General features: G+C 43.6%; 1 protein-coding gene across 1 annotated transcript in view; it reads left to right on the top strand.

Moving 5' to 3' along the window:
- The window catches only part of CARS1 (cysteinyl-tRNA synthetase 1), a 57,604-nt gene that overhangs the window by 15,800 nt on the left and 15,235 nt on the right, over positions 1 to 26,569 (top strand). Inside the window, exons 3-18 of the mRNA XM_065402958.1 lie at positions 1,254 to 1,345; positions 2,219 to 2,307; positions 2,740 to 2,836; positions 3,841 to 3,939; positions 5,141 to 5,290; positions 6,484 to 6,624; positions 7,621 to 7,709; positions 9,316 to 9,437; positions 10,820 to 10,932; positions 14,486 to 14,614; positions 15,253 to 15,382; positions 16,080 to 16,183; positions 17,626 to 17,723; positions 20,110 to 20,299; positions 20,777 to 20,845; positions 24,763 to 24,844. Coding sequence (XP_065259030.1) covers positions 1,254 to 1,345; positions 2,219 to 2,307; positions 2,740 to 2,836; positions 3,841 to 3,939; positions 5,141 to 5,290; positions 6,484 to 6,624; positions 7,621 to 7,709; positions 9,316 to 9,437; positions 10,820 to 10,932; positions 14,486 to 14,614; positions 15,253 to 15,382; positions 16,080 to 16,183; positions 17,626 to 17,723; positions 20,110 to 20,299; positions 20,777 to 20,845; positions 24,763 to 24,844 — 1,794 coding nt within the window. The remainder of the gene's footprint in view (positions 1 to 1,253; positions 1,346 to 2,218; positions 2,308 to 2,739; positions 2,837 to 3,840; positions 3,940 to 5,140; positions 5,291 to 6,483; positions 6,625 to 7,620; positions 7,710 to 9,315; positions 9,438 to 10,819; positions 10,933 to 14,485; positions 14,615 to 15,252; positions 15,383 to 16,079; positions 16,184 to 17,625; positions 17,724 to 20,109; positions 20,300 to 20,776; positions 20,846 to 24,762; positions 24,845 to 26,569) is intronic.

Raw genomic sequence — 26,569 nt, 5'->3', positions numbered from 1 at the left:
AAAGGAGTCTTAAATATGGCCTGGCAGTACATTGCAGTGCTTTGGCCTGAACCATCCTGCTATCTATAAAAGCAAGATAGCTCTGTATTAGACCTGCTCAGAAAAATTTCTACTGAATTTTTCTGTTGGAAAATGCAAGTTCATTGAAATAGAAACGGTTCATGAGAACATGTAGATTTCAGTTGGCGTTTTGGTGTGTTTCTACTTTTTTGTTTCACTTTCATTTTGTTTTGACCTTTATACTTACAATTATTTTATATATTTGAATATCATACTTAATATTTTGTATTTTGACATTATTGAAATGTTTCAATGTTTTCATTGCACTAGAAATTTCAAATTTTCATTCTGATTTGAAATTAAAACAGATTACTAAAATTTGGAAATTCCCACAGTATGGAAATTCCATTTTTTGACCCACTCTACACAATATTAGGACTGTAGCTAGTACTATACTGGTCTTCATCCTCTCTCTGGCCCCCTCCTCCTCACTCCTTCCTCAAAACATAGTGCCCTCGGGTAAGGGCTGGATTTTGCCTCATAATTTATCATACTTCTTCTTTTACCATAATGATTCAGCTGCCTGCAATAAATACTTCAAAGACCAGATTGTGCCTTCTACTGAAAGTGCTCCACTTGGATATGTATTTGTAATAAAGGAAGGTGTTCAGAGAAGCAATGTGTGATAAAAGTGCGAAGTTCTTTCTAAGCTATGCGGTCTGCCCTTTTCTCTTTCTCCCACTAAATGTCTGTTCTTTGATACTGGCTCTGGACTTTGTGGAATTTTTTCTAAATATTGCATGAGTTTTAAGATATGCAGTCTTATTAAGGTCAGTGGTGTTACAAAGATAAACTGTTACAGATCTTTTTGAAAACAGTTACCTCAATGATTGACTATATTTCAAAATCTTTGTACATGCTTTAATGCACACTGTACTGCATTTTTTCCCTGTTTTAGATCTATAATTCAAAAAGGGATATAAACTGATGGCAAGCAAGAGAGTAGAAAATAAACTTGTGTGGAATTGAATACATCCCTTATACCAGCTCTATGGGAAGGTCTATGTAATATAATTCGTTTGGGCTATTTTGAATGGAGCTGTTTCTGTACATTTATAAAAACACTTTTTCCTTTTAAGATAATTTAAGGCAGATGTTTTTGAAAACATGTGGAAAATCCTTTACTATAAATCCATATGTCTGTTATGGTGCTCTTTAAAGATTCTTGAGGTTGTCTTTACGTTCTTTTCTAGGTAAAGGCAAACGTACACAGCCTCACTGGTCTTCCCCAGAAGGAACAAAACAGTCTAAACTCTGCCTCTACAACAGCCTCACTCGCAACAAGGTGAATGAAGGAAAAAACTGCAGGGTTTTCTGTAGAGATGCAAATATAATTGATTAAATTTTTTTAAGTGGTTTTCATATCTATTCACAAGTTTCTGTGGCATATTAAAATAGATGTATTATTTTGCTGAATCTTATTAAATATGTTCCGAAGATACCTAGTTTAGTCACATATGTCTGTAAACATAAAAAGTGCTATGATATTCCAGGTATAATATATGACTGCAGCCTTCCATCACCCAAGAGTGCATAACATAATACAACATAACATACACAAAACCGAACCAAATCGGAATTTGTCTTGTTAGGGCATGTCTACATGAGAAAGTTTTACCAGTATTGCTATAACAGCTCCATCTGGACACTGTTGTTCTAGTATGAGTAGCTTCTTTGTTTATTAGGTTTTAAGCTAAACAAACATTCTTAAGCACCATAAGCTAAATCAAAAAAAGCCACTCTTTTATATGGGAATAAGAGCATCTAAACTGAGAGTTATACTAGTGTAACTATATTAATTTAAATTCTCTCCTCAGGTTATACCGAAAAAAGTCTCCATGTAAACTAGGCCTCGCTCTCCCCTTTGCATGTATGGGTAATATCTGCTAAGGGTTAAATGAAGATCTGACCCATCTGGCTGTCTAGACTTTGATACCACATTTTGTAGACTGAAGCTAATGGAAAAAAGACAAATTATGTTATCTCTTTTATGTGGTGAAGTTAGCATTCTTTTCGTACAGTAAAACTGTAATTGTTGTGTTATAATCCAGATTCATATAATCCCATTTACTTGACATGCCTGTGCTCCTGCTGTTGCTGCTCTGAGACCATATGTCTTCAATTTCTTCTGCTCACTGTACCTTCCTTTCCATTTAAGGATGTATTTCAGCCCCAGAATGGCAAAAAAGTGACATGGTATTGCTGTGGCCCAACAGTATATGATGCTTCTCACATGGGACATGCCAGGTACCACAGAGTTTCTTCCTTGGATAAAAAGCTAACAGTTTATGTTGTAAGCAACTAAATAACAAAGCTGAAAATTCCTAGGAATATGTCAAGCCAAGTACAGTGAGTTAGACATACTGCTAGACAACAACTCAGGTACTCTAAGGTGGAAAAGGAAAATTATTCATTCATTTATATATATATATATATGTATGTATGTATGTGTATATATGTGTATATCTATATCTATCATTGTTATCATGCAATGAAAAGCCTGTTTGTAGTGGGGGGGAAAGTTAATGTTGCTATGGGAACTTCAGCTGGGAATTTACTGACACTGTGGGATTTAAAATCTCATTCAGCGCTGCATTAACATAGTTCTTACATATAATAGATGTGTATATGAGGTATCCACTAAGTAAAAGTAAGTTCTTCCTTTTGAATTTTTTTTAGGTCATACATCTCATTTGATATCCTGAGAAGAGTGTTGAGGGATTACTTTAAATATGATGTCTTCTACTGTATAAATATTACAGATATTGATGATAAGGTAAGGTGTCTTTAAAGGTGCATCTAAACGACAATAAGTTGACCAAGTCCAGGGATTCAGAGTCAGTATCCATATAGTGTGTTTTATCAATTTGGTAAGGCTAGACACCTAGACTAGTAACTTCAATTGCACTATGTAGCCTGATTCTAATCTCTGTGACAAAGACATTGATTTTCAGTCACTGGATCTAATTCAGTTTTAGTATACTGGCTAGACTTTAGCAAAACCTCTAGTAATTTAGATCCATGCTGCTTTTGTGTATAAGTAGGCTTGGCAGAATTAAATTTTTGTATATAACTTCAGTGAATAGTATCTGTTTATTTTTAAACATTTTTCCCTTTTTTATCGAATTTTAAATTTTCACAGTTGTACAGAATTGTGAGTTTGAAGCATTTTTAATTTTTTTATTGATTTTTAATTTTCAGTTGTGGGAAGGGGCGAGCCAGACAATGAGGGGTGGTCAGGCAAGAATTATTTAATGATAGTAAATGTTGAAATTCAGAAAGTTGAAGCTTTATAGCCATAAAAACCAAAATTATCAACTTCAGATGTCAAAATATATAAAAGTAAATACTCTTAAATCAATCTCTAAGTTCTCAAGCAGCACTTTTCTTACTTTGCCTATCTTTAAAAAACTTTGATAATCATGGATGGAAATATTTTGTCAGTTTGTGTCAATGGTGAAATCAACCAGTACCAACATCTACCGATTTAAAAATCTAATCCTTCCAAGCTATGTATAAGTGAATGTAGTTATAGACAATTAAGATTATCTCCTTTTTACAAAGGTAACTTATTTTACTGGCCTGCTTCATTATTGGTTATTAATGCATTTAATTTCATGATTACTTTATTTGATGTGCTTCAGTGGTGTTAATTATATATGTAATTCTTGTAGTATGTTGAATTTAGAGAGGTACTAAAGTATGTAGTAGGAAAGTACATTGGTATTTGGACTTTGTCTGCCCTTTTTAGAAATATGTTTTAATATTCTTGCCTTGTAGATCATCAAGAGAGCAAGACAAAATTATCTTTTTGAACAATATAGAGAGAAGAAGCCACCTGCAGTCCAGCTATTTGAAGATGTTCAAATTGCTTCAAAGGTGAGCTCATAGTTTTCCTCTGCTAGTAACTTAGGCTCTGATTCAGTAAGGTACTTTAAGCACGTGGGGAGTTCCGTTGACTTATGTAGGACTGCTCATGTGCTTAAAATTAGGCATTTGCTTAGAGTACCTTGCTGAATCAGGACCATCCACAGGAAAACTTCTGATGCTGTATTACTGGAAATAAACAGCCATCTTCACAGCTGTAGAATTTTTGACCATTTTTTAAATATACGCCAGACTTTTCTGATGCATTAGGCATAAAATTGTATGTGCAAAATGCATGCCTAATTTTGTCCCCAGACATCTAATCTGCATGTATGTATGTACTATTTTGAGGAAAATTCAGATGTTTGCTGCAATATTACTTGAGCTTCTGACAAATAAAACACAAATTTAAGGAAAGGCCACATATGAAAAGTATTTGTGTAGACTTTCTTTATGCAGTAAGTTTGAACATGAATTATGCTGCCTACTGTGCCATTGACAGCATTGAGCTGTTGGTGCTACAATTTAGGGGATGCAGTGGGTTAAGGATGAGTTTTTGGCCTTTTTGTGCATCATGAATTGTAAAAAAGATAAGTGATTCTCAACCTTATGAGTTGAAGCACAGAGCTGGGAGGTATGGGGGGGGGGGGGCTGCGTTTTATGTCTGTCACTGACTTGTCACTTAACTTTTCTGTGCTTAAAATTATCCCATTTATAAAAGGGGGCTTATTATGCTTATTCACTTTTGTAGAGAGCATTGAGATTAAGTGAAGGTACTAAATAGTGGTTGTTTTTAATCTTTACAACATTACAACTGTCTACAAGGAACACGTATTGTGATACAGCTGTTAATTCAGATTTAGACAGTCAAATGTGAATGGAATTTTATATTCCATATCCTTTTGGATCATTAAAACTAGTGGCCTTATTATTGCTTCTTTACTGATGTTGAGTAGTACATTATTCTCTGAGTAGTCTGATAGATTTCAATCTGACTGCATGTGGGGAAACATACTACTCATCTCAAGTAAGGAATTATGTGCTTAGAACATATTTTACATGAGGAATAGACAGCTGTTGAATAAGCTGCACTTGCAGCACACCAGAACATGAAGAAAGTGCCTATAGTTCTGTCATCCAGTTAAAGTTCTTGGATAGATTTTTTCTTTTTTCTTTTTACTGCACATTATTTCATGAACATTTCTTAATGTAGCCTTTTTCAGCTATGTTAAATGACACCACTGATCCAGATAAAAAGCACATGCTGGAAAGAATTCAGAATGCAGTGAAGTCTGCTGTGGAACATCTAGAAGAAGCTGTGCAAAAGAAACTTCCCGGAGAAGAGATCAACAAACATGCTGAGGTCAATATGAATGGATTTTAAATTTCATTGGCTTGTAACAGTTTTCTGAAACATATTTTATAAATGGTCTGAGAATTTCCCAATACTTAACATTCAACGCGGTAAAACTGTATCACTGAGCTCAGTTAAATAGTTTTCGTATGCCACTCAAACCAGCCTCAGACATTGCAGAACCTCGTCATGATCTTTTTTGATAGCTGCTATTTCCAGTTTTCCGTAAAGGATTTTCTCCTCTACAATAAAAGACTCCTATCTTTAGCCTTATTTCATGGAATTTCTGTCTTGGGAAGGGATTCATGCCATAACTGGTTGTACATACAGATCTGTCCACAGTGCATATGCAAATACCTTTGACAGTTTTATTGCTGTGCTGCTCAAGTATTTTATGCCTCTTGTTCACCGAATTGATGTTGCCAAATTATTTCAGAAATATCTGTCCTCTGGATGAGGGCCTGAGCCAAAGCCCATTTAAAATAAATGGAAAGATTCCTATTGACTTCATTGTCCTTTGGATAAGCCCCAGTAAACACAACAGATATTGTAACTAATTTCTTTTAGTAATTAGAGTCCTAGATGGTATTGCCTCTCTTTCAAGCTGTTTGGTGCAATAACTATTGGGGGCACAGACTGTGTGCTCCCTGCCTTTGTGAAATGCATCCTTTTTGGTCCAACTTATGTAAAGTTCATCCAGCCACTAAAAGCTGGATGTCTGTTTTTAAAAACAAATCTATTATGTCACCAAGTAGGCATTCTTTTTAAGCTGATTCTATATATCTGTTCTCAAAATGCATGGTGTAATTAGAGTGTTAATGGAAAACTAAAGAGAAAATAGCCTGAATGATATTTAGGGTGCACTTTTTTTTTTACTGAATTATCTTTATTCATTTACATGATATTTCTCTTGATCTTCAGCAAAATGCAAATCCCTCAGCACTTCTCTGTATCTTTTATCAGAACACCATTAAGACTCTCCAGATGTAAATTATGTACCCATCTTCTATTCACTCCAAGCACATGGAAGGCTACATGGCTGCAAAGAATGATAGGTGCAAGAATATTCATGCCCAGGCGAATTAACAGTGTGAAAACATATTTTCTATTAAAAGGCATTACAGTCTAGGCTCATAAATAAGACTTTTTTCTAGATTTGTATTGCACTGAACTGTTATATGTATATAATTTTCTTTTCATAGAAATTGTTGGAAGAAGCAAAAGATGTGCTGTCCGAGTGGCTAGACACCAAGTTTGGCAGTCAGGTGACTGACAACTCCATATTCTCTAACCTCCCCAAATTCTGGGAAGAGGAGTATCATAAAGATATGGAAGCCCTCAATGTAAGTAAACAAGCTGTTCCATCTTATGAACTTTGTATGTGCCAAGCATGTGTATGGCTGGCTGCACCCTTAGAAGGCCCTGAAGTAAAATTCAATAACTCAGTTGTAATTGAAGGTCTTAGCCCACCACCTTATTGATAATCTTTAACCTGCAATGAACCGGTAGCTATTAAATCAGCACCTTAAGACCCTGCTGTCCTTTTCTCATCAATGTTGCCACCCTGCAACTGATCACATTAACAATAGTTTCTCCCGTCTGGAGATCAGGCACTTCGTACTGCATAGCTACACCCCATCCCTTCCCCTTGACATGAACTGGGCAAACACATCGGGGTGGGTGTCTCATTCCCTTACTCATTAATAAGGTCGGTTTTCCTTCCTCCAATGTTGCTAATTTCTGCCTTTCCCCATGCTGTTGTCCCAGGCTGAGTCTGGAATTTGAGATACAGTACATGTCTGGGGTCACTAACTGCACCACCAGGGGCCCTGCTAACAAACATCAGCATTTTAGCATGACAGTCCACCATCGCTGGGTGCCTAAGAAATTCTAACTAACTCGATGGTGGCAATAAACAAGCCCACCCTGAGAATTTTGTATCTGAATGCTGTTGCCTATATGGAGGTTCAGATAACTGAAAGCTATTTTTCTACATGGCAGGTAGCTTAGAAACATGGTGGGGAATAATCCCTGCACAGCATAGATGCCACAAATTGAACAACTTTCATCTCCTGCAGTAGCCAGACCTTTAGTAACTTGGCTGATGGGATAAGAAGTTTAGAAAAGAGGTCCAGTAGCTCTTTCAAGTCCCAGAGTAGGAAACTAGGAATTAGAACGTCTGTGTTCCTTTGAGCAAGTCACTTAACTGCTTCAGTTTTTCCATCTTATAAAATAGTTATTACCTATCTCACAAGGATGACCAGGTTTAATTGAGATTCTGGCATGAAAAGTGGTATGAAATGCAGTATATATAAATGCCCATTTATCTTTATCTATAGGTGTTACCTCCTGATGTCTTAACTCGGGTCAGCGAATATGTACCGGAAATTGTGGCATTTGTTCAGAAGATTGTGGATAATGGTTATGGGTAAGTGCCGTTATGGGTTCTTTGCAACATTACAGAATAATCGCTGCAATTATTGTGTAACAAAGCAAAGCTCTAATACTGAAATAATAGTTCTACAATATACAGTGGAGCCATCTTACTCTGTTTCTATGAGCAATGGTACAAAAGACTGCATTCAAGCAGTGGTTTTTTGGGATAAAAATAATCAGCTTGTTCCTTCACACCCAAGAAATAATCTCAAACCTGATTTAAAAATTTTTTGTTACTGTGGTTTTCATTTCTTTTACAAATGGAGACTTCAGATCATAAAAATATAGGGTGAAGTTACAGCCCCATTTCATCAATGGTAAAACTCTGATTGACTTTAACAGGACCAGGATTTTACCCGTAGTGTTAGGCAACAATTTTCAGAAATGGAAGTGTAAAATATGCCACTAAATCTTCATTTAAGCACTTAAGTAGAAGTGGCTTGATTTTTTTCACATGTGCAGATCTGCTTCTCCAATTGACTTCCCCAACTCTTGCTGCTGCTTAGTACCTTTGAAAATCAAGCCACTTCTATATAGGTGCCTAAATATCCAGGCATCCCGACTTAACATTTTTTCTGTTTGTAGCTTAAGCAGGTACAGATTTACTGTATGATAGGATTTTCATCACAAAAACATCTTATCTCTGAACAGTTTAAAAAGCATATTGCTTTTTCTAGAACAGCAGGGAAAATTCATACACTATGGCTCAAACTGCCATTGGGTGTCTAATATACATGTGCTCAAAACCTGCATTTGTGCCTATGCTCAAGCCATAGGTCTGCTGGAAAATTGGCCCTGTGCTCTGAGTGCTGCACACTCCTAGTGGTTTTGAAACAGAGAAAGAGGGAAAAAATCCTAAGGATGACCATTAAAGCCAATGCAAAATAAATTGGCCAAATAGAGGAGGACAAAATTGATTGGAAAATAAATGAGAGACAAGGTAGGTAAGATAATATCTTTTAATGGACCCAAAGAGCTCAGCGTAGCTCGAAAGCTTGTCTCTGTCTCTTCCACCAACAGAAGTTGGTCCAATAAAAGGAATCTCACCCACGTTCTCTCTCAAATATCCTGGGACCAACACTGCAAACAACCTGGAAAATAAATGTAACTTGTAATTGTTACGTTATTGCAGACAATCAAAAGATGGGAGGAAATGTTAACGTTTATGAAGGAGAAATATCTAATAGTGTCCTTTTTATATCTTGCTAAAATATTTATTTAACAAATTAATGTTAATTGGCTTTCCTATTTACCCTGGCTTTTTACAGATTTTACCTAAAGTTTTTACCATGCACTTTAACAACTTAGGACCAAATTCTGTCATCCTTACTCATGTTGAACATACTCCTCAAGTACCATACCCCTCAAGTACCATACCCCTCAAGTACCATACCCCTCAAGTACCATACCCCTCAAGTACCATACCCCTCAAGTACCATACCCCTCAAGTACCATACCCCTCAAGTACCATACCCCTCAAGTACCATACCCCTCAAGTAGTCCTGCTGAAGATCTTATATAGGATGGATAGCGATGCTTATTGCTGAGTTTTAGTTTTATATTGATAGAGCTTTTGTTAAAATCTTTTAACCTTCTAGTTATGTATCAAATGGCTCTGTCTACTTTGATACAATGAAGTTTGATGCCACTGAGAAACACTCCTATGCTAAGTTGGTTCCTGAAGCTGTAGGTGATCAGAAAGCTCTTCAGGAGGGTGAAGGTAATAAAATCAATATTCACTTAAGTTACTACAACATGCACAACGTCAGTCATTCCCATTGACTTGGTTCAGGCCCATTAGCATAATGGAGAAGTTTTGTAGTCTCCACATTGCACTTCTTTTATTTTTGGAGTCACAAATGAGTAGAGTTGGGCTGGAAACAGTTTTCCTGTCTTGCAAACAATTTTAAGATTTTGAAACAAATTTTTGTCCCAAGTCAGGACAAGAAGGCCATCTCAAAAAATGTTATAAACCAAAAATCTGAAAAAAAAAAAAAAAAAAAATCAGTTTGCATCAGTCAAAACATTTAAATTTCAACCACTTTTTATATTCTAAAACAATTATTCTAGCTTAAATTTTGAAACAAAAAGTCATTTTGAATTGGGAAACCAGAATCTTTCATTCTATGTTGAAATGAAGGGTGTTTCAACAACTATGAAACTTTTTTCCAACAATTTTGAGTTGAGAAATTTGTCAAAATTGACCCTTTCCTGCAAAAAGTTTTGGTTTCAACTAATCAGAATTTTTTTGATGTAAAAACATTTAGTTGAACAATTCCCGATCAGCACTACAAATTAGCTGTTTTCCTGAAATCAGTGACCAGCAATGGGGTTGGATCGGCTTGTTACAACTTGCCTGCTTCAAATGTAAATTACTTTTATATATTGAGAACTGTCCTTAGCATTGTAAATATTCATGTTACTGTGCTGAGCTAAATGGGTGCAGCCCTCTTTTAATTAAAACTTGTGGTAGAGGGTGATGCCAAAATTTGCAACAAAGCACGATGCCCAGGAGGAAATTAATAATTCTATATTCAGTGCAAGGTTTTAATGGTCTGCAATAGATAGTACATGGGGTCACACATTGAATGATAAGGATAAAAAGAAATATTGAATAGCTACACATTCAGTGATTACCATCCATCCTGTGTCATCTCCTGAATGAGACAGAGATGCTATGGAAAAAATAGTATGTGATCATGTAATTAAAGAACAGATCATAATGCATACGCAAAAGGGACCTGAATTAAGGTTGCACAGGCCTTTATTCTGGCATTTTCTAACTTCTGACTGCTTGAATTTGCAACCTTAATATTGTGTGTGTGTGTGGGGGGAGGGGTTGTAATGCTGTAATTATGCATGCTGAGAGAGAGTGGCAGTTGAATCACATGTTTCAGGGCTTAAGAAGCTTCACAACTGACACTTTTGTTGGTAGTCTCAGGAGCGGCAAAGGATTACTATTGTAAATTTTTAGTGTGGTGTGTTTTTTTGTTTTTTGGGAGGGGGGTGGGGTTTGCATTGAAAGTTACAGCAGAGCCAGGAGTAGGTAACGCTAATGTTTAAAGAAAGTGTAAATATTTACGAAGTTTTCTCCATTGACAGGTGACCTCAGTATCTCAGCTGATCGTTTGAGTGAGAAACGTTCCCCGAATGATTTTGCTTTGTGGAAATCCTCCAAACCAGGAGAGCCCTCATGGGACTCCCCTTGGGGAAAGGTAAGGATCAGTGTGTTCAAACCACACACATCATACAGAAGCTAATCATTCTACAACTTATGAATATCGTCTGTACAACAAATGATCCAGCCTCATCTTGCATCTAATGAAGTCTAGATTGCAATAATACTTTGTTCAGTAGCATTGCTGTGTTCATTTAATAATATCCTATACAGTGTGTAGTTAGCCAGTTATCAGGGCCGGCTCCAGGCACCAGCCCACCAAGCTTGTGCTTGGGGCGGCACCTGGAGGGGGGCGGCGCGGCGCTCCGGCCGCAAGGGAGAGCGGGGCCACAGCTGGGCTCGCCGCCCTCCCCCCGGCGCTCTGGCCGCCCTCCCCCCGGCCGCCGGGGGGAGAGCGGCGAGCCCGGCCTGCGCTCTGGCCGCCGGGGGGAGAGCCGAGCCCCAGCCGGGGCTCGCCGCCCTCTCGCCGCCCTGCCCCCTGCGCTCTGGCCGCCGGGGGGAAAGCCGAGCCCCAGCTGGGGCTCGCCGCCCTGCCCCCTGCACTCTGGCCGCCGGGGGGAAAGCCGAGCCCCAGCCGGGGCTCGCCGCCCTGCCCCCTGCGCTCTGGCCGCCAGGGGGAGAGCCGAGCCCCAGCCGGGGCTCGCCGCCCTCTCGCCGCCCTGCCCCCTGCGCTCTGGCCGCCGGGGGGAGAGCCGAGCCCCAGCCGGGGCTCGCCGCCCTGCGCTCTGGCCGCCGGGGGGAAAACCGAGCCCCAGCCGGGGCTCGCCGCCCTCTCGCCGCCCTGCCCCCTGCGCTCTGGCCGCCGGGGGGAGAGCCGAGCCCCAGCCGGGGCTCGCCGCCCTGCGCTCTGGCCGCCGGGGGGAAAACCGAGCCCCAGCCGGGGCTCGCCGCCCTCTCGCCGCCCTGCCCCCTGCGCTCTGGCCGCCGGGGGGAGAGCCGAGCCCCAGCCGGGGCTCGCCGCCCTGCGCTCTGGCCGCCGGGGGGAAAGCCGAGCCCCAGCCGGGGCTCGCCGCCCTGCCCCCTGCACTCTGGCCGCCGGGGGGAAAGCCGAGCCCCAGCCGGGGCTCGCCGCCCTGCCCCCTGCGCTCTGGCCGCCAGGGGGAGAGCCGAGCCCCAGCCGGGGCTCGCCGCCCTCTCGCCGCCCTGCCCCCTGCGCTCTGGCCGCCGGGGGGAGAGCCGAGCCCCAGCCGGGGCTCGCCGCCCTGCGCTCTGGCCGCCGGGGGGAAAACCGAGCCCCAGCCGGGGCTCGCCGCCCTCTCGCCGCCCTGCCCCCTGCGCTCTGGCCGCCGGGGGGAGAGCCGAGCCCCAGCCGGGGCTCGCCGCCCTGCCCCCTGCGCTCTGGCCGCCGGGGGGAGAGCCGAGCCCCAGCCGGGGCTCGCCGCCCTGCGCTCTGGCCGCCGGGGGGAAAGCCGAGCCCCAGCCGGGGCTCGCCGCCCTGCCCCCTGCGCTCTGGCCGCCGGGGGGAGAGCCGAGCCCCAGCCGGGGCTCGCCGCCCTCTCGCCGCCCTGCGCTCTGGCCGCCGGGGGGAAAGCCGAGCCCCAGCCGGGGCTCGCCGCCCTCTCGCCGCCCTGCGCTCTGGCCGCCGGGGGGAAAGCCGAGCCCCAGCCGGGGCTCGCCGCCCTGCCCCCTGCGCTCTGGCCGCCGGGGGGAAAGCCGAGCCCCAGCCGGGGCTCGCCGCCCTGCCCCCTGCGCTCTGGCCGCCGGGGGGAGAGCCGAGCCCCAGCCGGGGCTCGCCGCCCTCTCGCCGCCCTGCCCCCTGCGCTCTGGCCGCCGGGGGGAAAGCCGAGCCCCAGCTGGGGCTCGCCGCCCTGCCCCCTGCACTCTGGCCGCCGGGGGGAAAGCCGAGCCCCAGCCGGGGCTCGCCGCCCTGCCCCCTGCGCTCTGGCCGCCAGGGGGAGAGCCGAGCCCCAGCCGGGGCTCGCCGCCCTCTCGCCGCCCTGCCCCCTGCGCTCTGGCCGCCGGGGGGAGAGCCGAGCCCCAGCCGGGGCTCGCCGCCCTGCGCTCTGGCCGCCGGGGGGAAAACCGAGCCCCAGCCGGGGCTCGCCGCCCTCTCGCCGCCCTGCCCCCTGCGCTCTGGCCGCCGGGGGGAGAGCCGAGCCCCAGCCGGGGCTCGCCGCCCTGCCCCCTGCGCTCTGGCCGCCGGGGGGAGAGCCGAGCCCCAGCCGGGGCTCGCCGCCCTGCGCTCTGGCCGCCGGGGGGAAAGCCGAGCCCCAGCCGGGGCTCGCCGCCCTGCCCCCTGCGCTCTGGCCGCCGGGGGGAGAGCCTAGCCCCAGCCGGGGCTCGCCGCCCTCTCGCCGCCCTGCGCTCTGGCCGCCGGGGGGAAAGCCGAGCCCCAGCCGGGGCTCGCCGCCCTGCCCCCTGCGCTCTGGCCGCCGGGGGGAAAGCCGAGCCCCAGCCGGGGCTCGCCGCCCTGCCCCCTGCGCTCTGGCCGCCGGGGGGAGAGCCGAGCCCCAGCCGGGGCTCGCCGCCCTGCGCTCTGGCCGCCGGGGGGAAAGCCGAGCCCCAGCCGGGGCTCGCCGCCCTCTCGCCGCCCTGCCCCCTGCGCTCTGGCCGCCGGGGGGAGAGCCGAGCCCCAGCCGGGGCTCGCCGCCCTCTCGCCGCCCTGCGCTCTGGCCGCCGGGGGGAAAGCCGAGCCCCAGCCGGGGCTCGCCGCCCTCTCGCCGCCCTGCCCCCTGCGCTCTGGCCGCCGGGGGGAGAGCCGAGCCCCAGCCGGGGCTCGCCGCCCTCTCGCCGCCCTGCGCTCTGGCCGCCGGGGGGAAAGCCGAGCCCCAGCTGGGGCTCGCCGCCCTCTCGCCGCCCTGCCCCCTGCGCTCTGGCCACCGGGGGGCGGCGGGGCTCGCCGCCCTACCCCCGGGGCTCCGGCCGCCCTCCGCCCCCCCCCCCCCACGGGGGGGGGGGGGCGGCCGGAGGCTTTTTTGCCTGGGGCGGCAAAAAAGCCAGAGCCGGCCCTGCCAGTTATTAGCCACTTCTCAAATAGAAGTCCGTGTGCAGAAATTTTATCCGTTATATCAATATTATCAATGTGCCTCTAGACATGGGGATCTGTCTACCTTGTCCACTTTCCCATTATTAACCTCCCAAAGTTTGTTTGGTATTCTGTACTCAAATCGAAATGCCTGTTGGAATGAATGGGGAGAAGGTTCCACTCATTTGAAAGTAGTTTGCCTAAGAATGAATGCCTCTCTTTAAGGCAAGGGTTCCAAGACTTACAATCCCTAGAATAAATGCTAATTTCCCTTGTGATGTTAAGAAAGACAAAACCATTACCTGAATGCAATACTTTATTTTGAAAGTATTAGAGGGCCCAGGACTGTGTTCTGTATATTCATCTGCTCATAGATGCATTTGGCATGTATGATTTGTTACTGTATGGGAGATCGTGAAGTTCAACACTATTCTTGTATTGTATCAAGGATGATAATTAAAAATTTGTTCTCCCTCATACTTCTGTGTCATTTTAATTTATTTGTATTTATTAGTGGACAAAGGTGTGGGTAGAAAGTAGTTTCTCCTAAGAAGGGTTTCTTTAAATATTCTTTGTTATTGTTTTTTTTAATCTGTACTGAAGTCACTTGTTTATCTCTAAACAGGGCCGTCCAGGTTGGCACATTGAATGCTCTGCTATGGCTGGATCTATTCTGGGAGAGTCGATGGACATTCATGGAGGGGGATTTGATCTTCGATTCCCCCACCATGACAATGAACTGGCACAGTCTGAGGTAGGTGACATGTTTACCATCTGTCTTTAGTTTCTATTATACAAAAATTATACCAGAAAAGCCCAGAAACCCCAAACTCTTAAAGTACAGTTTCCCTTAGCTGGTGACTATCAACAAAATAGTGAAGTTGATCATATCCAATGTGGTGATAAATGCACAAAGGAAAAAACTGAAAAACAGAATTTTTTATTTTTCCTCCTTTTTCTTTGGTTATTGTAATCTTGGGTATTTATAACTACAGTAGGTACAAATTGTTGGGAAAAAAACAGAGTTCTCACTCTCAGGTTGGATGCAGCAAGTCATGTGGTACATGCACGGAATCCCATGTTGCAGCTGGATCTGCACAAGTGGGAGTCTGCATCTATGTGGAGTCCACTGAAGTCAGTGGAGCTCCAGGCATATGCATGTGCCCATGCAGATCCAATTGTAGAATTTTAGCTCTAAAAGAGTAACATTTTGTGATTCCTGATCATGTTTAGGAAATGTGCCGTCAGAAAATCCTTTTTATATCATCATGGTGCTTTTGTTTTGTTATAAGGTTTCTGAACAGGAAAAAATGTGTGTGTGGACGTATTTTTTTTTTTTTTAAACAAAAAACCCCCCAAAACTTATCCTTTCTGTTTGTGGTTTTGCTGCAGGCATACTTTGAAAATGATCACTGGGTTCGATATTTTTTGCACACTGGTCATTTAACAATTGCTGGCTGTAAAATGTCTAAATCTTTAAAAAACTTCATTACTATCAAAGATGCGCTGAAGAAACATACAGGTAAAATCTTATTTGTGGAAGAAACACTTTTCTATGAAACTTGTAAAATGTATTTTTTAAGAAAATTAAGCCAAGAAAAGTAGCAATTAAAAAAAAAAAGCCATAAATTGAACATTATTTCTTGTACTGTATACATTTCCTGATTAAAATGGGAATTGGCAAGTTTGGGTTTATTTTATTTTATTTTATTTTTTTTGTAATTGAATTTGTGCTTAACAATTCTTTTTAGTTCATACTACAGTAGTTTAGGAATACAGAGCATTGGAATCAATTTTGTGGGTAAGAGGGGATGGTTAAGGCACTAGCCTAGGACTTAGGAGACCTGGGTTCAAGTCCCTACTCCACCATGTATTTCCCATGTGATCTTGGGCAAGTCTCTTAGGTCCAGATTTTTTAAAGGCATTTAACCTCTTAAAAATGGAGATAGACACCTAGTGGATTTTAAAAAGTGCCTTTGAAAATCCCACTAGGCACCTATCTGCTTCTTTCAGCAGCTAAATACCTTCACAAATCTGGCCCTCAGCTTCTCTGGTTCTACATCTGTAAAGTGGAGACAACAGTATTTCCATACCTCACAGCAACATTGTGAGGATAAGTACATTAAAGATGATGAGTTGCTCAGATATTATTATTTTGGGGCCATATAAGTATATTAGATAATGATGATTTTCCATCTGTATCGTAAAATTTCTAATAGCACGTCAGTTACGGCTGGCTTTCCTGATGCATTCTTGGAAGGATACGCTGGATTATTCAAACAACACCATGGAATCAGCTATTCAGTATGAGAAATTCCTGAATGTAAGCAAGCTTTCCTCTCTTCTTCCTTATTCTTTAAAGTTTGTGCTATTCTATACCCCAATAATGTAAACCAATCCCAAAAGGAGCTAAGTGCACTCAACTCCACTGAACTCAGTTGAAACTCAAAGCTAGAACGCTTCTCAGGACTGGGCCCATTTGTATATTACTGTAGTGAATGCAATGACGGTTTTTGTGTGTTATGGAAAATCAAATAAAAATTAATTTTAAGGGTGGTAGCACATTATCCAGTATAACTACATTAAAGTTATAAATTATTTACATTTGTTTGAGTTAAGGCTGCTACTCTCTATAATTCTTCATGCAGCAATCTGAGACCCCTCATAATTGTGTGGGCTGGAAAACAAAACCAACCTAGCAGCTTCCAGAAATGCTGTCTAGTGAAATACTTTAGCTATTGCCTCTTTTTACATATATTTCTGACATATTTCCTTTTATGCCAATAATACCTAAAGTGGTGAGAAAAATGTGAAGAGATAATTAGGTATCCAGTGGCACAAGAATCACACATGTTCTGCTGAATATATCTGGTGTCTTTCATTTAAAAAAAAAAAATTTAGTACCACTGCCAGTATCTGCTCCTTGTCCCTACGTACACACATCTCAAAACCACCACACAGTTCTGCACAATGGAAATGTCTTCTTGAGTCACGCCAGTTACTGAAATAAAAAAAACTGGTGCATGTCAGGGCTGAGGTGCATTTGCAGAGCTGTCTGGAAAAACTTGCATGGCACCTGTGCACTGTGAGCAACTTAGATCACTCCAGTTAAGCCCTGCCTTTTCATGACTGGTAACTTGACACACTGTTTTGTTTTTTAAAGTGTGGTGTGCAATTAGTTTTGGTCTATCAATTAGTGCTAATGACAGTCGGTTTATTGTGGTGATAGTAAAAGCATTAAGCAATACACATTACTCCCTGCATCAACACTAGAATGAATTGTTGCTTGAGGGAAATACACAAGTCTAATGAAGGAAAGTCATTATGTACTAGAATCAGAAACACAGCAAAAAGACTTTTCTTATTTCCACAACCTGAAATACAGTAAGCAAAGGAGAGATTCATAACAAATGTAAGTTATCATTACCTCACTTTGTTCACAACTGACAAGATTGTTACAGGGACTCCAAACTAAAAAGATCGCAGTTTAAAGAAATTAAATTGCAATGGTTTGTTGTTAATGTCTAATATGTTGTGTTAGGTCACAACCTTGACAAAGAGCAGCTTAATGCTCATAATATGATACAGTGGGTAATGCAAAATAAGTGTATTTTTCTTATTTTGGGAGGTATGTAGCAGCAGAACCTTGCTGAAATTGTATCTAGGCACAAGTATTAAAATGGCTAACTGAAAATTTACTTTGGTATAGTAAGCATAGGTTGTGTCTGACTTACGCTGATTTCAAACGGCATCCCTATTTTTTAGGAGTTCTTTTTAAATGTAAAGGATATCCTTCGGGCTCCTATTGATTTGATAGGCCAGTTTCAAAAATGGGAATTTCGAGAAACAGAGCTGAGTAAAAGGTGAGTGAGCTACGTTTAATTTCTATATGAATAGCCATTTATATGCATACTTAAGGTTCCCATTTTTCTAACGGGCATTTCCTTTTCTTGAAAACGGATCTAATAATAATACTTTACTCTCTTACTGCACCTTCCACTGAGAATCTCCAAGTACTTTACAAGCTGATGAATTTAACCTTGCAACAGTTATATGAGGTATTTTTCAGCATATAATACATGGAATTAATCACATCACTTCTATTGGCATTAATGGGACTTGGGTGCCTAATTTTTGAACGCCACTCTGTATGTGTGTGCTGAAAGGGAACTTCTTTCTGTTTTGAATCTCCTCTAGGTTATATGGCTATCAGTTTCTTAAGTATACACCTATCTGAGAAGGGGCAGATCACGCTGATGTAATGTGTTTCAACTGTAGTAATAAAATACTTGGCAATTACAACACTTTGAAAATGCAAAGTGCTGTGGGGAAATTGAGACAAATGGAAGTTAAGTGACTTGCCCAAAATCAGAGAGCAAACATAAGAACTCAGAAGTTTCTGACTTTTGACCTTACCCTCAATCCAGTAAAACAAAATAGTGATATTAACATCATGGTCTCTTTCCACTTAGATAATCCTCCTTCACATTTTAATGAAATCCCACTTCAGTGGCTGTAATTTAAATAACATTGTGCATGATTTGGTTCTTCTTTTTAAAGTCAAAGCAACATATAGTTAAGCGTGTCCTTGGGAATTACCAGAGTCATTGTGTCCCCAGTGCTGGAAAGACGGGTACCTGTTTCTCAGTAGCAGATAATGCTGCTTCTGAATTTTCAACTTTGTATAGCAGGCAGGTGGGCAAATTGACTGTTAAGGGGGGGGGGAATCAAAACATAGAAAATGTGGAGTAGTGGAGAGTGAGAAAGGAGAGAACTAGACACAGGAGGGAGAAAGAGGATAGGAACAGGAAAAAGAGAAGTAGTGGGGGAAGAGAGCATTTCCTTCCTCCTTTTTCTTGTCTTTCTCTACCTCCTTTTCTTTCTCCTTTCCCTTCTTCTCTTTTGAGTAGATAGTGCCTTTTGGATCTTAAGTAAAAAAACAACAACAAAAAAACGACTTCCTTAAATCTCTCTTTTGCCTGACGAAATGGGGGACACATACCATATGTATTACAAATCAATTCATGAACAGTTTAAACAGTGTTTCCATGCAAATATTCATGATTAAGGCTGCATGTCTGTCACGGAGGTTGCGGCTGTCACGGATTCTGTGACATACCACGACCTCCGTGACCTCCGCAGCAGTCAGTGTGGCTGTCCTCAGGGCCACCCAAGCAGCAGGCCCTGTGGTCAGCTGTTCAGGCAGTCCCGGGGACAGCAACGCCAGCTCCTGCTGGAGCGGCCCCGGGGTCAGTCACTGCTCGGGCAGCTGGCCCTGGGGACCACCCGAGCAGTGGCCCCGGAGGCAGCTGGAGCAGCAGCCCTGGGGGCGGCCAGAGCAGCTGCTGCTCGGCTGTTCCTGGACCCAGGGGCTAACTGAGCAGTGGCTGGCGCAGCTGGACCCGGGGGCAGCTGCACCACTGCTGCTCAGCAGCCCCTGATTGCCTGCTCCAGGAACCACCCGAGCAGGGGCTAGTACTGCTGGCCCCGCGGACTGCCTGAGCAGCAGCCAGAGGGGCTGGCCCCAGGGGCCCCGCCAGAGAAGCAGTGCCCCAGAGCAGCAGCGCCACAGGGGCCCCCAGTTAAGATTTAGTCAAGGGTATTTATAGTAAAGGTCATGGACAGGTCACAGGCTGTGGATTTTTGTTTATTGTCCATGACCTGTCAATGACTTTTACTAAAAATACCCATAACTAAATCATAGCCTTATTCATGATACCTGCTTGGAATGGCTTCATAACATGTAGCTTCAGAACAAGTTTCCCCAAATTAGTGGCATTGCATAGGAATTTATTTAACAGAACACTCAGCTGGCACATTGTGAGAGTAAGCAGCACTATAATGAAGCAGTGAAAAAGGGAAGAGACTGAACAAGCGAATTGTACTGCTTCTGCAAAACATACAGAAAAGTGAGCTCTGAAGTTATGCTAGGTCTGATTTGTCTGTCAGCTATTACTTGTCAGATAACTCACCCTCTCTGAGACTTTGTCAGCAGTATAGAAGCAATATTTTATTATGCAGGTAAAATATTTTAACAAAATCACCTATATAGTGGACACCAACACCTGTCTCTTAATCATCTGTTTTTCCTTCTTCAGATATCAGCTATGACCAAAGAAAGGGAAATCCTTCCCCCCCTTTGCCCCTCTTACGGAAGCACTCCAGTGTACTGATAGAGCACAGGAATTTTGACATAAATGTTATAATGACGATATAAATTGTAAACTTGTCTGCTTTCCTCTGATTTAGTTTTTATGACAAGAAGGCAGCCATTCATGAAGCACTGTGTGACAACATTGACACTCGCACTGTCTTGGAAGAAATGCGATCTTTAGTCAGCCAGAGCAATTCCTATATTGCTGCTAAGAAAACTGCCAGGCAAATGCCAAATAGATTGCTGCTAGAAAGTATTAGTTCTTATCTCACTCAGATGTTAAAGGTAAGTGATAGTGAGATGTTACATTAAATTAAAAAATAATAGTTGCCATCACACTATGCAGCTGCTACAGCAATATTTTCCAAACATGTATGGATCAGTACAGTCATTCTGGAGATCTTGCAGGATTTTAAAGAGCCAGTTGCTTAAAAACAAAATCGTAACATTGGGGGGAGGGGAGGGGAACTACAGTTCTTTATCATTTTGTTTTACATTCATTTGCATTTGGTGAATGGTAGAAAAACCAGTACATGGAAAATTGGATATTTGACAGTGAAGTTGTGCAATCAACATCACTAAGGCAACATTTGACTGCTCTTTATTCTTAAAGCATCTTAAATAGTTGACAATCTCCTAGTAGGTTGCCAGAATAAGGACTGGATGAGCCTTGTGGCCTCTTCAAACACCAGTATATCTGATTTCAGTTAGCCTACTTCTATTGAATGAATGTGTCTTTTTAATTTCCTTTTCCTTGACTAGATCTTTGGTGCCATAGAAAGTGATGAAGCTCTTGGATTCCCTGTTGGAGGAAATGGCCAAAACATAAATGTAAGTAGAGAACAGAGTACATTCTACTAACTTATTCTGACTACATATAGTACTTGCTAAAGTACATGTCTCATTACAAGTACTACATGTATAGGGTTACCATATCTATTAAATAAAAAAAGAGGACCCTCCACAGGCCCTGGCCCCGCCCATTTCCCCACCCCCAGCCCCGCCCCAGCCCCGCCCCTTCCCTGCCCTAACTCCGCCCCCTCCTCCCTCCCACTCCCAGCCACGGGGAAAGGGCTGCCCGAGCGCTACCGGCTTCATGGTTTGCCGGGCAGCCCCTAGACCCTGCGCCCCCGGCCGGCGCTTGCCCAGCGCAGTTGGAGCCCGGGAGGGGAAGCGCCCAGCCGGGGGTGCAGGGTCTGGGGGCTGCCCGGCAAACCGTGAAGCCAGTAGCGCTTGGGCTTCGGGCAGCCCCCTTGCCTCTGGACCCTGCGCCCCCAGCCGGGCACTTCCCCTCCTGGGCTCCGGCGGCGCAGGGTCCGGAGGCATGGGGGCTGCCCGAAGCCGGTAGCGCTCGGGCAGCCCGGCTCTGTTTAAGAGCCGGGCTGCCCGAGCGCTACCAGCTTCGGGCAGCCCCCATGCCCGGCTCTTAAACAGAGCCGAAGAGTCAGAGGAGGAGCAGAGCCACCATGGCTGGAGGCTCTGCTCCTCCCCTGACTCTTCGGCTCTGTTTAAGAACCGAGCTGCCCCAGCGCTACCGGCCTCGGGCAGCCCCCGTGCCGCCGGAGCCCGGGAGGGGAAGTGCCCGGCCGGCGGCTGGGGTCCGGAGGCAAGGGGGCTGCCTGAAGCCCATAGCGCTCGGGCAGCTCGGCTCTTAAACAGAGCCGAAGAGTCAGGGGACGAGCAGAGCCGCCATTTTCCCGGACATGTTCGGCTTTTTGGCAACTCCCCCCAGACGGGGGTTTGAGTGCCGAAAAGCCAGACATGTCCGGGGAAAAAGAGGACGTATGGTAACCCTATACATGTATAAATATTTTTATAAATAAAAACACAAAATTACACTGATTAGGGCTCATTGAAGTGCACCAAAAACTAGCAGGGAGGCAGTTGGATTTTGATTTCAGTCTCACTTTCTGATCTCTTTGTAACCCATAATGGTTAGTTAATGGATAGTTAAAGGAGCAACATTTATCTGGCTTCTATAGGCAGCCTTGTTCTGTTCATCTAGCAGTACTACTGCAGTGAGGCATTTCTGCTGAGAGCAATTAGGACACACCTTCTGGGGGATGCTGATTAAGTTCTGTCATGTAGGAGCAATCTTTGGGGGGCAATAGGGGAGTAACACTCCAGAGTGAGGGGAGGCCAGTGATTGTGGTCTTTGCACTGGAGCAAAATCTAACCTGAAAAATGGCACTAGATCTTTCAAGTGTTTTTTCTTTAGCTCGACATCTGATGCCAGTATTTCGAAACATGGTCACGTGAGACCATTCAGATTTAAGTGAAGTACATTTAGAAAGGTATTTTCTGTTTCTCCCAAAGAATAGCAATGAAAACATTCACAGAATATTCTAACTTTTTATAGAATAACAAAACAAAATTACACCACCCATTATGACTCACCTAGAAAAAAAAAACTTCCTGTGTTGGAGTTGAAGCAGATGGATGATGAACACCCAGACTGTGTCTCTGTCTAGCTAGATATTTATATGGTTCCCATTGCTGTAGTACTGAGTGCTATAGCAGTGGTCTAAATAAATATTTACTAGGAGTTCTGTACCTTTTTCTCTTTTCCAAGACTGTATGGGAGAGAGGGCTGTGTGAAGAAAATGGTACTGTTCCATATTAGAAATCATGAATATTGGATTTCTAATTTAGTTCAGAATTAGCAAACACCATTATCTCAAATTCCAGCAGAAAAGCCAGGACCTTGTTAGTAATCTTTCATAGGTGAGATTAAAAACTTATTTTTTAAACAGTCCTCACAGTGCTAAAAGCAAATGTGCCTTGTAGAAGGACTGGCATTAGTGCAGAACAACAAACAAAGCCTTTCACTGTTAAATACCGCCAAGGTTAGTAGGGATCAAAATGGGTTGATTTTGGAAGGGGTTTTAACATCTGTTTGTAAAATCCATGTAATTCTTTATATCTCTTCTTTTGTAAATCAAACACGCTGGCGATTTTAAATATGAAAAATGAATGTCATCAGCCAAGCACACATGAACAAGCCTATAGTCTCTTTTTTAAAGAAAAACAGTTAGGTTAGGTTCATTTATTTGGCATACAGCAAAGCTACGCTGAGTTGATCAGACTTAAGCGTAGGGGCTGAATATAGGGTGCACCAAACATCCAAAGTTAAATAGCAAACCTCTTCCTTTATATACAGGACTACAAAAGGTTTAACAGATGGGAGAAACATTTGAATGGAAGACATATCATGGAAAATAAATGTGCTCACATTTTTGTCTCTTTTCCTACCCTTTAAGAAATGAAACATTCAGGATAATTCTCTTAAACTTTTGGATTCTGCACTTGGGATTTCTAGAGAGCTGCCCAGGTGCCGTGCTGTTGTGTGAACAGCAACAGCTCGTGTTCCCCAGACAGAGCACTGGTCTTCACTAGCCTTGCAAGCAGGAGTCTTCCTGTGGTTTTTTTTGCAAGTGGTATTATCTGAGTTTATTTAATATTACTTTCTTGCCATAGCAGAGCCTAATGATGCAAGTCATCTCTCTCTCTTGGAGACACTCAAAGGAAATAAATACTGTATGTGTAACCTAAGGTCTGAGAAAAACTTCAGCCCAAGTGCATAATGAACATTGTGTGTGTCTCTTACAAGAATGATACAAAATGTTAAACATGAAGTGCAGTTCCTCAGCTGATTTAAATAGTCCTAGCTCTGTTGAAGTCAATGGTGGTAGCTCTGTCAGTTTTCACCAGTTGAGGATCTGCCCTGAAGGGTTAGCTTCTACTTTATATTATATCCTGTCAAGGTTCCTTCCCCACTCTGAACTTTAGGGTACAGATGTGGAGACCTGCATGAAAACCTCTAAGCTTAACTACCAGCTTAGATCTGCTTTTCCTGCCACCACCCAAATGATTTGAGTTACTTGGGAAACTGTCTTCCCCCCCCCCCAAAACCTTTCCCTCCCTGGGTAGCCTTGAGAGACTCCTCCACCAATTCCCCGGTGAACACCGATCCAATCCCCTTGGATCTTAAAACAAGGAGGAATTAATCATTCCCCCCCTTCCCTTTCCCCTCACCAATTCCTGGTGAGTCCAGATCCAATCCCCTTGGATCTTAAAACAAGGAAAAATCAATCAGGTTCTTAAAAAGAAGGCTTTTAATTAAAGAAAGAAAGGTAAAAATCATCTCTGTAAAATCAGGATGGAAAATAACTTTACAGGGTAATCAAATTCAAAGAGCCCAGAGGAACCCCCTCTAGCCTTAGGTTCAAAGTTATAGCAAACAGAGGTAAACCCTCTAGCAAAAGGTACATTTACAAGTTGAGAAAACAAAGATAAACCTAACACGCCTTGCCTGGCTGTTACTTACAAGTCTGAAATATGAGAGACTTGTTCAGAAGATTACCAGAGCATGGATTGATGTCTGGTCCCTCTTAGTCCCACGAGCGAACAACCCCCAAAACAAAGAGCACAAACAAAAGCCTTCCCCCCACCAAGATTTGAAAGTATCTTGTCCCTTTATTGGTCCTTTGGGTCAGGTGTCAGCCAGGTTACCTGAGCTTCTTAACCCTTTACAGGTAAAAGGATTTTGGTGTCTCTGGCCAGGAGGGATTCTAGTATCGTACACAGGAGGGCTGTTACTCTTCCCTTTAAAGTTATGACATATCCCTTTTAGCTCCAGAGAAGAACAGGGCAGAGTTTGGCCCCATAAGTGCATACATATGAAACAGTTAAGGAAAATGGTTTGAATTTAAATTATTAACTAATCATAGAAATATTTTGTTCTACAGCTTGAGTCTACAGTGATGCCATATCTACAAGTGTTGTCTGATTTCAGAGAAGGAGTGCGACAAATTGCCAGAGAAAAGAAAGGTAAGGGTTAACTTTTCTAACATTATTGTAACTGATTTCAAGGGGGGGGGGGAGAAAAAATTAAATGTCGTTTTTTTGATTATCTGATTTACATAAATAGCGTCTCTGCTTTGCGAATAAAAATGGCATATTTATCTATACATATACACATTTATCTGTGTATACAAAAGTAAACCAGAGTTAGTTTGAATCTTTAAATCTTTGCCAGGTGTCCTTTTAATTTATGATTATCTTTTTCTGATGCTTTTAGATATGTTCATGTTAACCTGTTGTTAAAGTATTCAGAATTTCATATCATTTGGAGAGGGAACATGAGGAGTGTGAATGTTCTGTTTCCTGTAGTGCCCACAGGGTGCTAGTTGATTGCAAACATAAAAGAAGATGTAGTCCCTGTCCTGAAGGGCTTACACACTCTAAAAAGTGTAAATTGTAATTATTCCTTTTATTGGAACCCTCAACCAGTTTGAGTACAAACAGGCTGAGTTGTTTCTTCGTGGTTTGATAGCATAGTCTGATCACAAATCCCCAGATAGTATTTTGTGATCTCTTTGGAGTATTCATAGGGGAGTTTGCTGAAGGTTGCTGTGGACTTTTTTCTTCTCCTCGGAAGCTTTGATGCTGCTTTGCGTATTGGCAGCAGAGCTGTATTGTGTTACAAATGCTGTTCTATTAATCTCTCTATGCTTTCGCTTGTTGATGAGCTCGTAATGGATTTCTTGTTCTGCCTACTATTCCCAATGGGTTTTTATGTATCTTCAATATATATATTTGATACTGTTTTTCTTGAAACTAATTTCATGACTGAGAGAGAGTCTTGAAGGCAAAATAGGAAATATTGATTGGTTTTTTTGGTAAAATGGCTTGGATTGAGTAGATTGATAATAGTTAGCAAGGAATTCTAATTCTGTTCCCATACTGAAACGTATTAGCCAGAACAAACAGAATAAATATCTTACAAACACAAAAATGCTTCCAATGATGTGATCATTCAGATATAATCAACAAACTTATGTTGGCCTAGTTGATCTTTAAAATAGTCTTACTGGTTTCAAAGGTTATATATTTATTTTAATTTTGATTTTTTTTTTAAAGTTTCAGTTCTTCAGTTCACAAGATGAGTTTGAGTGCCTTTTACTATTTAAAACATACATAAAATTTATTTTTTCTTTATGCAAAAAAACCTCAGCAGTTGAGGTCAGATGATTCACACTCTAATAGTTGTGAGGTTTGAATATCTAGGGCAGGGGCGGGCAAACTTTTTGGCCTGGGGGCCATATCGGGTTTCCAAAGTTGTATAGAGGGCCAGTTGGGGAGGTTGTGCCTCCCCAAACAGCCAGGCGTGGCCCCACCCCTGCCCCCTATCTGACCCCCCCCCACTTCTCGCCTCCTGTCAGCCCCCCCTGAGACCCCTGCCCCATCCAACCCCCCCTCTCCTTCCTGACTGCCCCCCAGGCCCCTACCCCCCTGTTCCCCACCCTCTGACCACCCCGACCCCTATCCACACCCCCGCTCCCTGACCACCACCCCAAACTCCCCTGCCCGCTATCCAACCCCCCACTCCCTGCCCCCTTACCGCGCTGCCTGGAGCACTGGCGGCTGGCAGCGCTCCAGCCGCGCCTCACAGAGCACCAGGACAGGCAGCCACGCTGCCCGGCTGGAGCCAGCCACGCCACCACGTGGCACAGAGCACCGGGTCAGGCCAGCTCTGCAGCTGCGCTGCCTGGC

This window comes from Emys orbicularis, chromosome 4 (assembly GCF_028017835.1).
Source record: "Emys orbicularis isolate rEmyOrb1 chromosome 4, rEmyOrb1.hap1, whole genome shotgun sequence".
Lineage (NCBI taxonomy): Eukaryota > Metazoa > Chordata > Testudines > Emydidae > Emys > Emys orbicularis.
Note: the sequence above shows the minus strand (reverse complement) of the source record. Positions and strands in the feature narration are given on the sequence as shown.